This window comes from Lampetra planeri, chromosome 34 (genome assembly GCF_965212315.1).
Source record: "Lampetra planeri chromosome 34, kcLamPlan1.2.h2, whole genome shotgun sequence".
In the NCBI taxonomy this organism is placed as follows: domain Eukaryota; kingdom Metazoa; phylum Chordata; class Hyperoartia; order Petromyzontiformes; family Petromyzontidae; genus Lampetra; species Lampetra planeri.
The window spans coordinates 6,539,688-6,551,726 of NC_136140.1; the positions used below are offsets into that span (position 1 = coordinate 6,539,688).

Sequence of the window (12,039 nt, forward strand, 5' to 3'; positions counted from 1 at the left end):
TACGTATTAATACTAACTTTTACTGTTGAGATAAAGCCTTCATCACAATAAAGGTGTACATTATTCGACACATCTTAAGTTAAAAACAGTGTCCCTCCATTATAAAGAAGCTGTAGCCAAAGCGGGTGGTTTCATAAAAGTGTCGTTTCTAAGAGGCACTTTCCTTATCAACAACTTCCACGGTCTAGTCCGCACACTCTCCACAGCAGCTCAGCCCAGCCTGTACACAACACTATCTGTCTAACGCTGACGGCGCTGACAGAGATAGCCAACTACTCTCCTTCGTAGCGCAATATCTAGCGCGGAAGTTTAGCGACGACGGCGACGAGACGACAGCAACGACGAGACGAGTCCACTCCCAGAACCGGCAGCCTCGAGCTCCCCGCTTTGGCTCCTTTTATGCTCCCAGCGCGGCCTGGCGCCGCCCTGACCGCACCTCCCTTCTCGAACCCACTAGCAGGTTCCAGGGGCCTCCAGACGGGGTCCTCCATGACCCTTGCCCTAGCTCCTCCGCTCTGGCCACACACCGTGCTCACGCCGTCACCGGCGTGTGTGCTGTCTGTCCACCACAGTTGCCGCTGCTGTCCACCAGCCGGCGCTATTACACTACAAACGCACACGGAGATTAAAATCCATTTCCTTCACACGTTATAGGAAGTCACCCAGTGTCATATTCCCTTGGCTACAGCGCCTCTACACAGCCGGTGTAGAAGAGTTGGACTTTACGCCACTGACAAATGCACGCTGCAGAGTAAATGAGCCCGCGCACCTTCAGCATTGGTGGCTTTGTCAATGTGCAGCAGCAGCAGAATAATATTGTTTATTTTTTCGTGAAATACAGAGACTGGTGGAGGCAGCTGAGGAGGCAGACCTCAAGCATGAGTTCAACTCAGAAATGCAGGTGAGTCCGAAATCAGACCGAAACGCTGTGAGCAAATGGCACAGGACATTTGTCCCGGGCGAGCGCGTGCACGGTAAGGGTTGGCGCTTCACGTTTATCCATTGCGTTTCGCTGTCAGCCACATGGCGACGTCGGACCTACGTAAATCACGTCTGCATATGCCATAAGATGATGCGTAATTATTGAAAGCGTGGCCGTCATTTATATGGATGCCGCATAGCGGTGCTCTTATCTATCCTTGCCGGCACAGTTAACTAATGCCAATTCTCAGCTGTGTACGATGTCTTTCCTTCATTTCATCATGCTGAGCGCAGCAGTGTGGCATGGTTGGCCTGGGACCCGGTGCTACGCATACATCAGGCCCCCGGTGTTCTATCACTGTCCCGTCTCAACTCGTGTCTTCACTTGCCCATGTGGCGTTGATATATTACGTGTGCACTCTCCACCGTGCTGCGGTGGCTCGGAGATGTTAACTCTCTCGCCCGCTATGCAGGAAGCCGTGGGTTTGATACCGACCCTGACGCCTGCTGTATATTTGGAGTTTGCACGTTTTCCCCGGTGGTTACATTGATTTTTCTCTGGGTCCTCCGGTTTTTCCCTCCACATTTAGAATCAACACGCGTTTAGGATATTTGGTTGCTACTATAAATTCACACGTGATAAGCCACTTTGTTGACCGATCATTTGTGGCCAAGTCGCTTCTGAAAAATAGCTATATAGCTCAGTGGGCCTTACCTGATAAAATTAAAAATAGTATATAGTTTTAGTTTACAGGACTTTGATATTTATGCCCCTCCCGAGTCCCAACAATCTGCCAGCACCCTCGGCAAATGCCTCACGTTGCCTCTCCGCCTAAATCCGGTGGTGCCAGGGCCCTCAGCCAATCGCCAGCGCTCACTAACCCCTTGCCACCTCTTCGGAATCTAGCACCCGAGCATCACCAGCTCATGGGCCAGCTGCACCGCCTGGCCACTTGATAATTGCACTCACTGGGTGAACGCATTTCACTCTTGGGCCTGGTTTCGCAGTACGACTACTACAACGCGGTGTTCATCAACGACGTGGACGAGGAGGGGAACTACATTGAGCTGGCGAGGGAGTTCATCCTGGAGCCCAACGCACACTTCAACAACCTGGCCGTCAACACGTCGCTCAGCAACGTGCAAGTGCCGACCAACGTGTACAACAAAGGTGACAGCCAGGGGAACTCTAAGTAGCTCACACTAACCCCGGAGGTACCAGAAACCAGGACGCAGATTGTCACAGGAAGAAGAATATCTCAAAATACTGGAGGTTTTTTGAGACCATACTTCGACATACTGGTTAGTGAGGGTTGGTTTAAGAGCAAGGGGCACCCTGGATGATTTCAGATGTTCGTCGTGGCCAGGAATTGAATTCGGCTTTCTGGGTTCATGGCACGGTTTTGCTCACCACCTCTCCACTGCTCTCACCAAATATTCATCGTGGGACCTAGGCTGGTGAGTTAAAATCCTGGTTGGAGGGTTGAGAGAGATTACCATTACTTCTGGTCAAACGAGGAAGTACCAACATGCCCGAGTGGTCCAGACGTCAGATCGCTAAACTGGAAGCGCTGAGAACCTTGGTTAAGATGCCAAGAGACGCCTGTAATTAATTTTAGGATCAGAAGGCTATTTTAAAAAAAAATTGCAGAAGTCCTGTGAAAAATCTCTCGTGCAGCCATTATCTGGCACATAGACACATTTCCCTGTGAAATTTCCATCATTGATTTCTTTTCTCATAACATTATGCCATTCGCACTATTGGAATACGTTGTGGGAAAAAGACTAACAAATAAATAAAGTGCCACTTTGCAGGACGTGAACAGTGGTCAACCTATGGACATAATGGCCCCAGCCAAGGGAATGTGGAACATTGGCTCAGTCAGCAATGGATATGAGCACTACTCCCTTGCTTATTTGACTTTATCCCGATCTACTTAACCGTATTTTTTCGTGCAAAAACCATCGTAAATTTGTATAGGATGTTTAAAAGTGATGGACCCGATTTGAAATCGCTATATCTCTGCAACCACGAACCGCCCATGAACAAAACTCTTACCACTTGAGAGGGAGGGCGGGGCATGGAGAGGGCGGGGCATGGAGAGGGCGGGGCATGGAGAGGGCGGGGCATGGAGAGGGCGGGGCATGGAGAGGGCGGGGCATGGAGAGGGCGGGGCATGGAGAGGGCGGGGCATGGAGAGGGCGGGGCATGGAGAGGGCGGGGCATGGAGAGGGCGGGGCATGGAGAGGGCGGGGCATGGAGAGGGCGGGGCATGGAGAGGGCGGGGCATGGAGAGGGCGGGGCATGGAGAGGGCGGGGCATGGAGAGGGCGGGGCATGGAGAGGGCGGGGCATGGAGAGGGCGGGGCATGGAGAGGGCGGGGCATGGAGAGGGCGGGGCATGGAGAGGGCGGGGCATGGAGAGGGCGAGGCATGGAGAGGGCGGGGCATAGAGTTTCAAACGATTACCGCTCGATGCCTCTCCCAGCGCACAAACAGCCCCTAGCCTCAGTCATTCGCAAGATGGTGACCCCCGCAACACAAGGGGCGTTTTGCGTTCTGCACTTCAGCAAGACTGAATCCGTAATTGCGGTGCGGCGTGCGTTTCAACGGCGTTTCGGCCTTGATCCGCTAATGTCAAAGAGCGTTCGTCATTGGTACCGACAATTTGAGGAAACAGGCTGTTTATGTAAGGGGAGAGCACGGGGCGACCACGCACCTCAGAGGAAAACGTGAGAAGAGAGGCGTTTGGGACGAATTCAACTGTCGTCTCGATGTTGTCCGTACAGCAGGTGGAGGGCACATAGAGCATTTATAAAATGGTTAGTAAAACTTGATAACTCATTAAACCGTTTGTAGATTTTTGTTTAATTGTCACATGTTGCCATCGTGAAATATACTGCTTTGAAATTGGGTCCATCATTTTTAAACACCCTGAATGGGAGACCACCGCTGTTCCTGCGGATAGAATATGCCAGCTTCTGGTTATTCATTGTCTCTAGCAGGATGCAAAACTTCTTCATTGCTTCTCTGATTGTTTGTCAAATTTCATTTTAAATCACGAGATTGTCTCCCTCTCTGCTGGAGAGATGGGAGTCACCAAAGGGGACTTAAGCAAGTTTAACTTGCGCTAATTTTGTTTCATCTGCCAATCACTCTCGTTGTAAAGCAGTCTCTGATTTGAAAGCCTTTGGATGTTATTTCTGGGCAATCAAAGCAATACCCACTGGTCATCCTCTATTCATGAGTTACACTCGTCCATTCTCCTGTCTGCTTGAATCTACATGTAATACTTCTGCATTCATGATTTCCATATACCTAAGCATATAATGCTCGGTTCATCAAGTATGGCTAACAAAGCTGCTCTAAAAAAGGACAGCAAATGTAAAACAAACATTGACTCACAACCCAGAATTCATCGAATTGGGGAGCGAATTATTACAATAAGGTATCTGTGTCTTCTTCTCCGCTTGATGCCTCTCTGCACACTCCTTCATTATATTGCCTCTCACTTCACAGCCAGAGTCAATCGTGGAAGAATCGCCCTGATTCCCTCTGTGTGCGCGAAGCATCAGTCGCGACCACAAGTGAAACAGTATGCCAGCAGTGAGCAGTCCCCCAACTCTCTCCTCTTGTGTTCAGAGCCAAACATCGTGAATGGTGCATTCTGGTCCGAGGCCCTGAACCCCGTGTTTGAGGACAACTTCGAGCGCGATGCCACCCTCACGTGGCAATACTACGGCAGCTCTACGGGATTCTTCCGCCAGTACCCGGGTAAGCGGAGCGTTGGCGCTGCAACGGGGCCACATCCGTGCGTCTCCAGACATCTGCCAACTGGCTGAACTTTTTACGCCATTTTACCCCCTGGCTGTGGTCTGAGCCACGGTGCAACGGTTCGCACGCTGGTCACGTGGTTCACCGGTGCGGCAGTTGAAACAAGAGGTGCACGTTTCTTAAATCCTCCCGGCACTCTCTGACCGCCCAGCCGTATGGTGCTGTGAAGTGCGGGTATTCTCGCCTCTTCTAAGACGTCTGGCCAGTGTGGAAGAGTAGGCCAAATATACTCGAGAGGGCCCTGTCTGGAGCTCCCTCTGGTGGAGGCCCTTACGCCAGTAGTAGCAATGAACGGATTTTGCAGGGCTGCACCTTTACCTTTTCACCTTTACCGTGTGGAATTTTAGTCCATCCTTACGTTATTCAATGTTTTATGCAAGGGATCCGCAATTGTCACATCAGCCAAATCAGTGCAGTCAGTAATCATGTTTAGATACATATATATCTAATGATCACATGTAGTCTTCCCCACTGCACTGCAGTCTCTAATAATACTACTAAACTACCTTAGCCTGCATCTTGGTTCAGGGTATTTAATCGTAGACAGCTATGGGAAGCCATCGGCATCAGCATGCTTGATAATTTTCATCAAATAACAGCACAGTGCTCTTCTGATGTACAGTTGTGTAAGGGCACTGCCATCGTAAATCACGTGATACATCTGCCATCAAGTGGAAACATCTGAATTAAACCGATGTACAAAAGTGATGATATGATTTTCCAATCAGTAACACATCTTATTTGACTAAAATTGCACTCGCATAACTTACAGCATTTGTCTCTTTACTTAATGAAATTCCCCCGTGATATATGATTCACCTACACCAGATGCCGATTCTAAGATGCCCATGTCTCCAGGTATCAAATGGACGCCAGATGAAAATGGAGTGATTTCATTTGATTGCAGGAACAGGGGCTGGTGAGTATCTGTACATACTTGTAAAAGTAATAAAAATAACGTCAGTTATTTACCCAGGGAAATGCTCACTGAGTTTCAAAACACTTTCTGCAATTTGGATGTTTGACCGATTTCACGAATGATCGTGGAGGAGGAAGCTCACATACTCAGAGAAAACCCACCATACATATAAAAGGAACAATTACTAAGATGAGGTCCATAAGAAATGGGTTTCTAACCTACTTTCTGTACTGCTATCTTTTGGCCAGTACTCAGCCGAGTGTGTTTTGGAGGTTCACATAATCTACGTGATCCAATGACCCTTGCCCCCAAAGTGAGTTATATGGTCCGTACCCAGCTTTGCCACAAAGGCATGCACTAAAGGCATGAGTCAGCTGATAAAATGTTTATTGTCAGTCCGTGGGTCATTTACTACGTCCATCATTCAGTCGCTAAGTCAATAGGTTTCTCAGTAAATTAGTTGATCAATCAGTTCCTATGTCAATTATTCAATAAGATAATTGGTCATTAAGTCAGTGGGCCAGGACATTAATTGGTCAATCGGATGATCAATCAGTCTATCAATAAGTGAATTGGTCAGTCAATCAGGGGGTCGGTCAATTAGTCTGTCAGTCAGTATATTACTAACTCAGTTGATTAGTGAGCTAGTGAGTCAAGCAATTAGTTGATTAGACACTCCACCGGTAAGCCAAGACTGCTCGTCGTTCTGGTCTGTACCACCCTCACGATCTCGCCGCACGCAGGTACATTCAGGCGGCGACGTCGCCCAAGGACATCGTCATTCTGGTGGACGTGAGTGGCAGCATGAAGGGTCTGCGCCTCACCATCGCCAAGCAGACCATCAGCACCATCCTGGACACACTCGGGGATAACGACTTTGTGAACGTCATCGCTGTGAGTTCTAGATTTGAAGCTTTCGTGACTGCAAGGATTCATATTCTTAGGTTTTTTTGGTAAAGTCACGTAGGTAAAAAATTTAAATTAATAAAAGTAAAATAAAATAAAAATCACGACGTTTCGGAGGCAACACAAGCTTCCGTCTTCAGGTGGAACCGTCACAGCACGATAGCTGTATCAAGTTGATACAGCTATCGTGCTGTGACGGTTCCAGTTGATACAGCTATCGTGCTGTGACGGTTCCACCTGAAGACGGAAGCTTGTGTTGCCTCCGAAACGTCGTGATTTTTATTTTATTTTTATTTTACTTTCATTAATTTTAATTTTTTTACCTACGTGACTTTACCGAAAAAACCTAAGAATATCAATCGCTGTGAGTGTCCCCCGCGACGTTGAGCGCGATCCGTCGGTGTCATCGACCGTCTCGGCCGTTGCTGCGTTTTCATCGGAAAAAAGCGGTCGCACGAAAATAATTGAGCCTCAATTCGTTGATACCGTTTCGAAATAGAATACTGTCAGAGCAATTTACGTAGCTCTGTCAATGCGCTTCCCTACTCCATGTCAGTTATAGGGTTGACCGTACTCGCTGATCAGTGTGGGTCGGTGAAATGAGTGGCCCAGGAATCGTTCAGATAGCACACACCACTGATGTTCACCGTGGCCAGGTATTAACCGCAGGTCACCAGTTCAAAGCACAGTGATGTAGCCAGTTAAATGAAGTCAAAATTATAATCCCAATGTGAAGCACTGTTCTATGTAACGTTGAGACAAGCTGTTCTGCCAAAATAATAACCGTCTGTAACACAAACCTAACACTATACCATTACCCTATATGTGCGCACTGACATATATTCATGCATGCGCACACATATACACAATTACACGCTCCAGAAATCAACCCCTCTCTACGAATTTGAAAATGTAAAAAGGTGCTCTTCCATTATTTAAAGGTTAAAAAGCTCCCCACTTGCTCAGCAAATTCACGGTTTCCAGGCCACATCCGTCTGCTGCTAGAATTCTCATCGCGGTGTTTCTATCGTGCAAAAAAAAACGAAACAACCGCGGAGCATTAGCACCTAATTTTCTCTCGTGGGCCTTGCTCGGGCGTTTCATTCAATGCATGGTTCGCTGAAGGACGGTCGCCTATTGTCACCAAGGAATTGGGATGATTGCTTTGTTTCAGTGCTGCAGCTGTTGCTGCTGCTGCTAGGCAAGAACGTCCCACGTGTGTTTCCTACAGCAGGGCCGAACCCAGAGCTTTCATTGGGGCTTAGGCTAGGGGAAGTCACTGAGCCCAGCAGAGTGAGTGCTCTTGCATAAAACCAAAGGTGATCGCTCTTCACCAGCGCTGCCTGCTTCACTCCGAATTCGCTCGCAAGGATCCATGGCTGGTTGCGATTCGCACGGTTGGCTACGGACAGTGCAAAATAAGTTCAACATATTTTTCGATTTACAGCTTTCGTGACTGCAGGGATTCATCTTCTTGGTTCTTTCGGTAAAGTCACGTAGAAGGGAAATAATAAAATAATAAAACTTTAAAATAATAAAATAATTTTCACGACGTTTTGGCCACAACGCAAGCAGCCGTCCTCAGGTGAAGAACAGGTCTGTCAGAAAGACAGCGTCCGACAGACCTGTTCTTCACCTGAGGACGGCTGCTTGCGTTGTGGCCGAAACGTCGTGAGAATGATTTTATTATGTTTTATTTTCATCATTGTATTATTTCCCTTCTACGTGACTTTACCAAAAGAACCAAGAAGAAGTTCAACATACATACATGCTCGTTGGGCACACGAGGTACAGGCAAGCAGCACTGTTTAAGCCTTTGCGGGCAATCGATGTTGTGCGCATGAACTTGCGTTGAACATCGAATTTCCGTATTCACAGATAAATGGTCTAACGTTCTGGGCATATTGCCTTTCGAGTTCATAAAATAAACTTTTTTTGTGTTAGTTCTGCCTGTAACTTAATGGCGAGCACTTTAGTTATAAATTATATCGACGTTTTAATTAAAGGACTCTCTTTGTATGTATAATATCTTTTAAGCAGCAACACATCTGGGAATGTGCCAGTACTGCTTTTAACCTATGACCAATGGATTAATTTCTATAAACTTAAATAAAATATTTCCTCTGCCAACCCCTGTTGGCAGAGGAAGTGCTTTCTTGTGCAATTTCACGCAACAAATCAAGCGATGTCCTTTACTTTATCAGCCCCACTTCAATTTCCTCCCAATCCCAAGGCGCGTGTCCTTATTCACGTTGCTTTATGTTGCTGGAATAATTTATGGGAAAAAATGGGTGCGTACCTTGTCAAAACTAAAACCGTCCGTGGGATTAAGGGCTTATAAGTAAAACAAACAAAATACTCGTGTATTACTATTGCAAATCCACACTGTATTAGGCTTCCATCTGCACCATTCGCCATTGTACAGTGTGTAAGTTGAACTAAAAACGAATTATTTTTTATTTTTATTTTACCAAGTAAGGCCCACTGAGCTATATAGCTCTGTTTTCAGAAGCGACCTGGCCACAGATGATAGCCCAATGAAGTAGCTTATCACGTGGAAAATTAATATCAGCTAAATGCTCTAGACACATGTTTATAAATGTGGAGAGAAAAACCGGCGGAACCGGAGAAAATATCCACATAACCACTCCAAGTATACAGCAGGCGTCAGGGTCGGGATCGAACTCACAATCTCTTGCATACCAGGCGAGGTCATTAACATCTCGCCACTGCAGCACCCCAAGTTGTAATGTCGTAAGCAAATGTAAAAAAAAAACCTCGTTGATAATACTGTGTAGGGTTGTCGCGTTGTGCCATGTAGCTCTTCAACGATGTGTATCCCAATTGTAACCACATATTGTTCAGCGTGATGTCCAACGTTGATCTCCACGTGCCTGGAAGCTTCACGACGAACTGCGTAGTTCCAAACGCGCGACACAACCCGAAAACACATCGGAGAGCGCATCGATCCAGAATTCTTGGCGGTTTGAAAGCATTATCCAAAAATCCTTAAATAAAACATCGTCACTTGTGATCAAAAGACCGTGGCACCAGCCCAGGGAGCGGCCTTCCCTTGAAGCGCGTCGCTGTTCTTTTTCAATCATTCTATGAGGCATGACGAATCTAGTTGATGTACATTACTTTTAAAGAACGCTGATGATGGCACAACACCTGGCATCAATTGCATTTTTAATGGCGTTTAGAACCTCCTGGCTAAACAGTTTGGCTCGATGTGTGTCTGTTAATCCACAGAACTACACGCACCATTACTTGTGCCATATTTTGATCCAAATCATAAATAATGGACGTTGTAATGTGCTGCTAATAAGCCTCACATTTCAAATGATCATCATCCCATGAGGGAAATAATGGCTTTTTTCGCATTTAAGTAGCACTTCCAGTGTAAATCAAGTGAATACATGAGCTATAACCAATTCATCACTTGTTTTTGTAAAATTATAATTTCTATAGAAATATGTAAATTGTGAGAAACGTCGCACCATCAATCAACTTCCATTGCGGACGTAAGAGCTCCGCTGCAGAACCGCGGCGCTCTGGCGTGTTGGCGGTGTTCGGAATGCACGGACGGCGGTTGCGTATCTTTCTCGCGGGTCGCAGTGCCACAATGTGGCATCTCGTGCTCAATTTGCCAAGCCCCACCACCCCGGTGAAGCCCGAAGCGACGCGTCGAATTCCGCCGTGAACAAAAAAAATAAACCCCCCCTTGAGCAACTGCTGAGGGGCTCTGTCGGCCAAAACTCGATCGAGACACTTGGCCACGTACGAACAATGACTTTGTGAGCGTGGCAACCTTGTCGGGTGGGTGGAGGGTTAACGACAAGAAATGTAGACATCAAACAACCACCACGTGGCCAGCGAACCCCTAAAAATGAATGTGGCTCAAAGTCACATCTCACCGTACAAGTGCAATAAATGATGATGGCAATAACTCATTGTGTGGCTGAAGAGGAACATTTTTTTTATTGACCCTATACTGCCATTAATCACACATTGAGCAGAAATGCGGACACTGAAACAACAAATGGAGCAAAAGCTGAAAAGTGTGCAAAGAAACATGCACCAGATGCATGTTCTGACTTGCATTGAATGGCAAACACAGGGGATCGTGGATCAGAAAGCAAACACAACTCAGAGACGCACGGTTGAATGCTGAGAAATGTCGGATTGGGCAGGAAATACTTGTTGAATGGATGATTGCTAACGGACGAGACTGCGAACAGATTGGTAGCCATTCCGTAGAGGAGTGCATAGGTATTGTGCGTCCGTGAGATGGGGCGATGAGATCTAGTCACGTGCAGGAGTATAATGTATGTATGTTGAACTTCTTTTGCACCGTCGGTAGTGAACCTTGCTAATCGGAGGTGCGGGCAAATGACAACAAACTAAACACAAAAAACTGCAGTAAATAAATAAGTTGACAATGGCTGATCTGGATGACCTGGCAAGAGGCAGAGTGGCCTTGACTCCTGCGGCGATGATGATGGTGATGATGATGGTTTGATTATGATGATGGCGTGTCCCTTCTCTGTGTGCCAGTACAATGAGCAGCTGCATTATATTGAGCCGTGCTTCGAAGGAGGGATGGTGCAGGCAAACCGTGACAACAGAGAGGTAAGCCTGCACACCGGCTCGTGAAATAACAGTCTTTCCTGTGCCTTGGCTGATTTGTACTTTTAGATTGAAAGCTTTCGTGACTGCAGGGATTCATCTTCTTGGTTCTTTCGGTAAAGTCACGTGACTTTACCGAAAGAACCAAGAAGATGATTTGCACTTGTGCCTCAGACAACAACAACAATGGATGTGACGGCTAAAAGCCACCACATCATAAGATCGTCATCAATGTCATCATCAGCCATGATAAATTCACTGCTGGATGAAGGCGACCGCGAGCTGTTGCCATCTCTCTATGATTGTAGCGACCACCTGGCACCCACAAACCAGATGATTTCAATGCTCCATCTCCTTAATGGATGTCCCATTCTTTAGGCCCCTCTAAGTGGGTATTTTGGCCTACTCTTCCACGCCGATCAGACATTTGGAAGAGGTGAGAGTATCCACACTCTTTACCCCATCGCACGCAACCCACTTGATCTACTAAGTGTGGTGTTCTTATTCAGACTGCTTTGTATACAGAATCAGAATGCGTATTTATGCTGGAGGAATCCGATGAGCTATACTATTTTTCACAGATGACTAGTACCAGCGGGTCAGAGAGTAACAACAACGCACAATAGAAAAACACGATAGGAGTGCGAAGTGCAGAAAAAGTAAGCAAATCACAAAAAAATGATCAATGAAGATAAATTATTTTAATTTGACGAGGTAAAGCCCACTGAGCTATAAGCTTCTTCTTCAGAAGCGACCTGGCCACAAGTGATAGCTTCTCAACGAAGTGGTTTATCACGTGGACATTTATAGCAGCCAAATAATTGAAATAG

At 46.7% G+C, this 12,039-nt stretch overlaps 1 protein-coding gene across 1 annotated transcript in view; it reads left to right on the forward strand.

Moving 5' to 3' along the window:
• The window catches only part of LOC144729953 (voltage-dependent calcium channel subunit alpha-2/delta-3-like), a 118,375-nt gene that overhangs the window by 29,982 nt on the left and 76,354 nt on the right, over positions 1-12,039 (forward strand). Inside the window, exons 4-9 of the mRNA XM_078610382.1 lie at positions 842-901; positions 1,930-2,092; positions 4,564-4,695; positions 5,614-5,674; positions 6,418-6,568; positions 11,138-11,212. Of these exons, the coding sequence (XP_078466508.1) occupies positions 842-901; positions 1,930-2,092; positions 4,564-4,695; positions 5,614-5,674; positions 6,418-6,568; positions 11,138-11,212 (642 nt within the window). The remainder of the gene's footprint in view (positions 1-841; positions 902-1,929; positions 2,093-4,563; positions 4,696-5,613; positions 5,675-6,417; positions 6,569-11,137; positions 11,213-12,039) is intronic.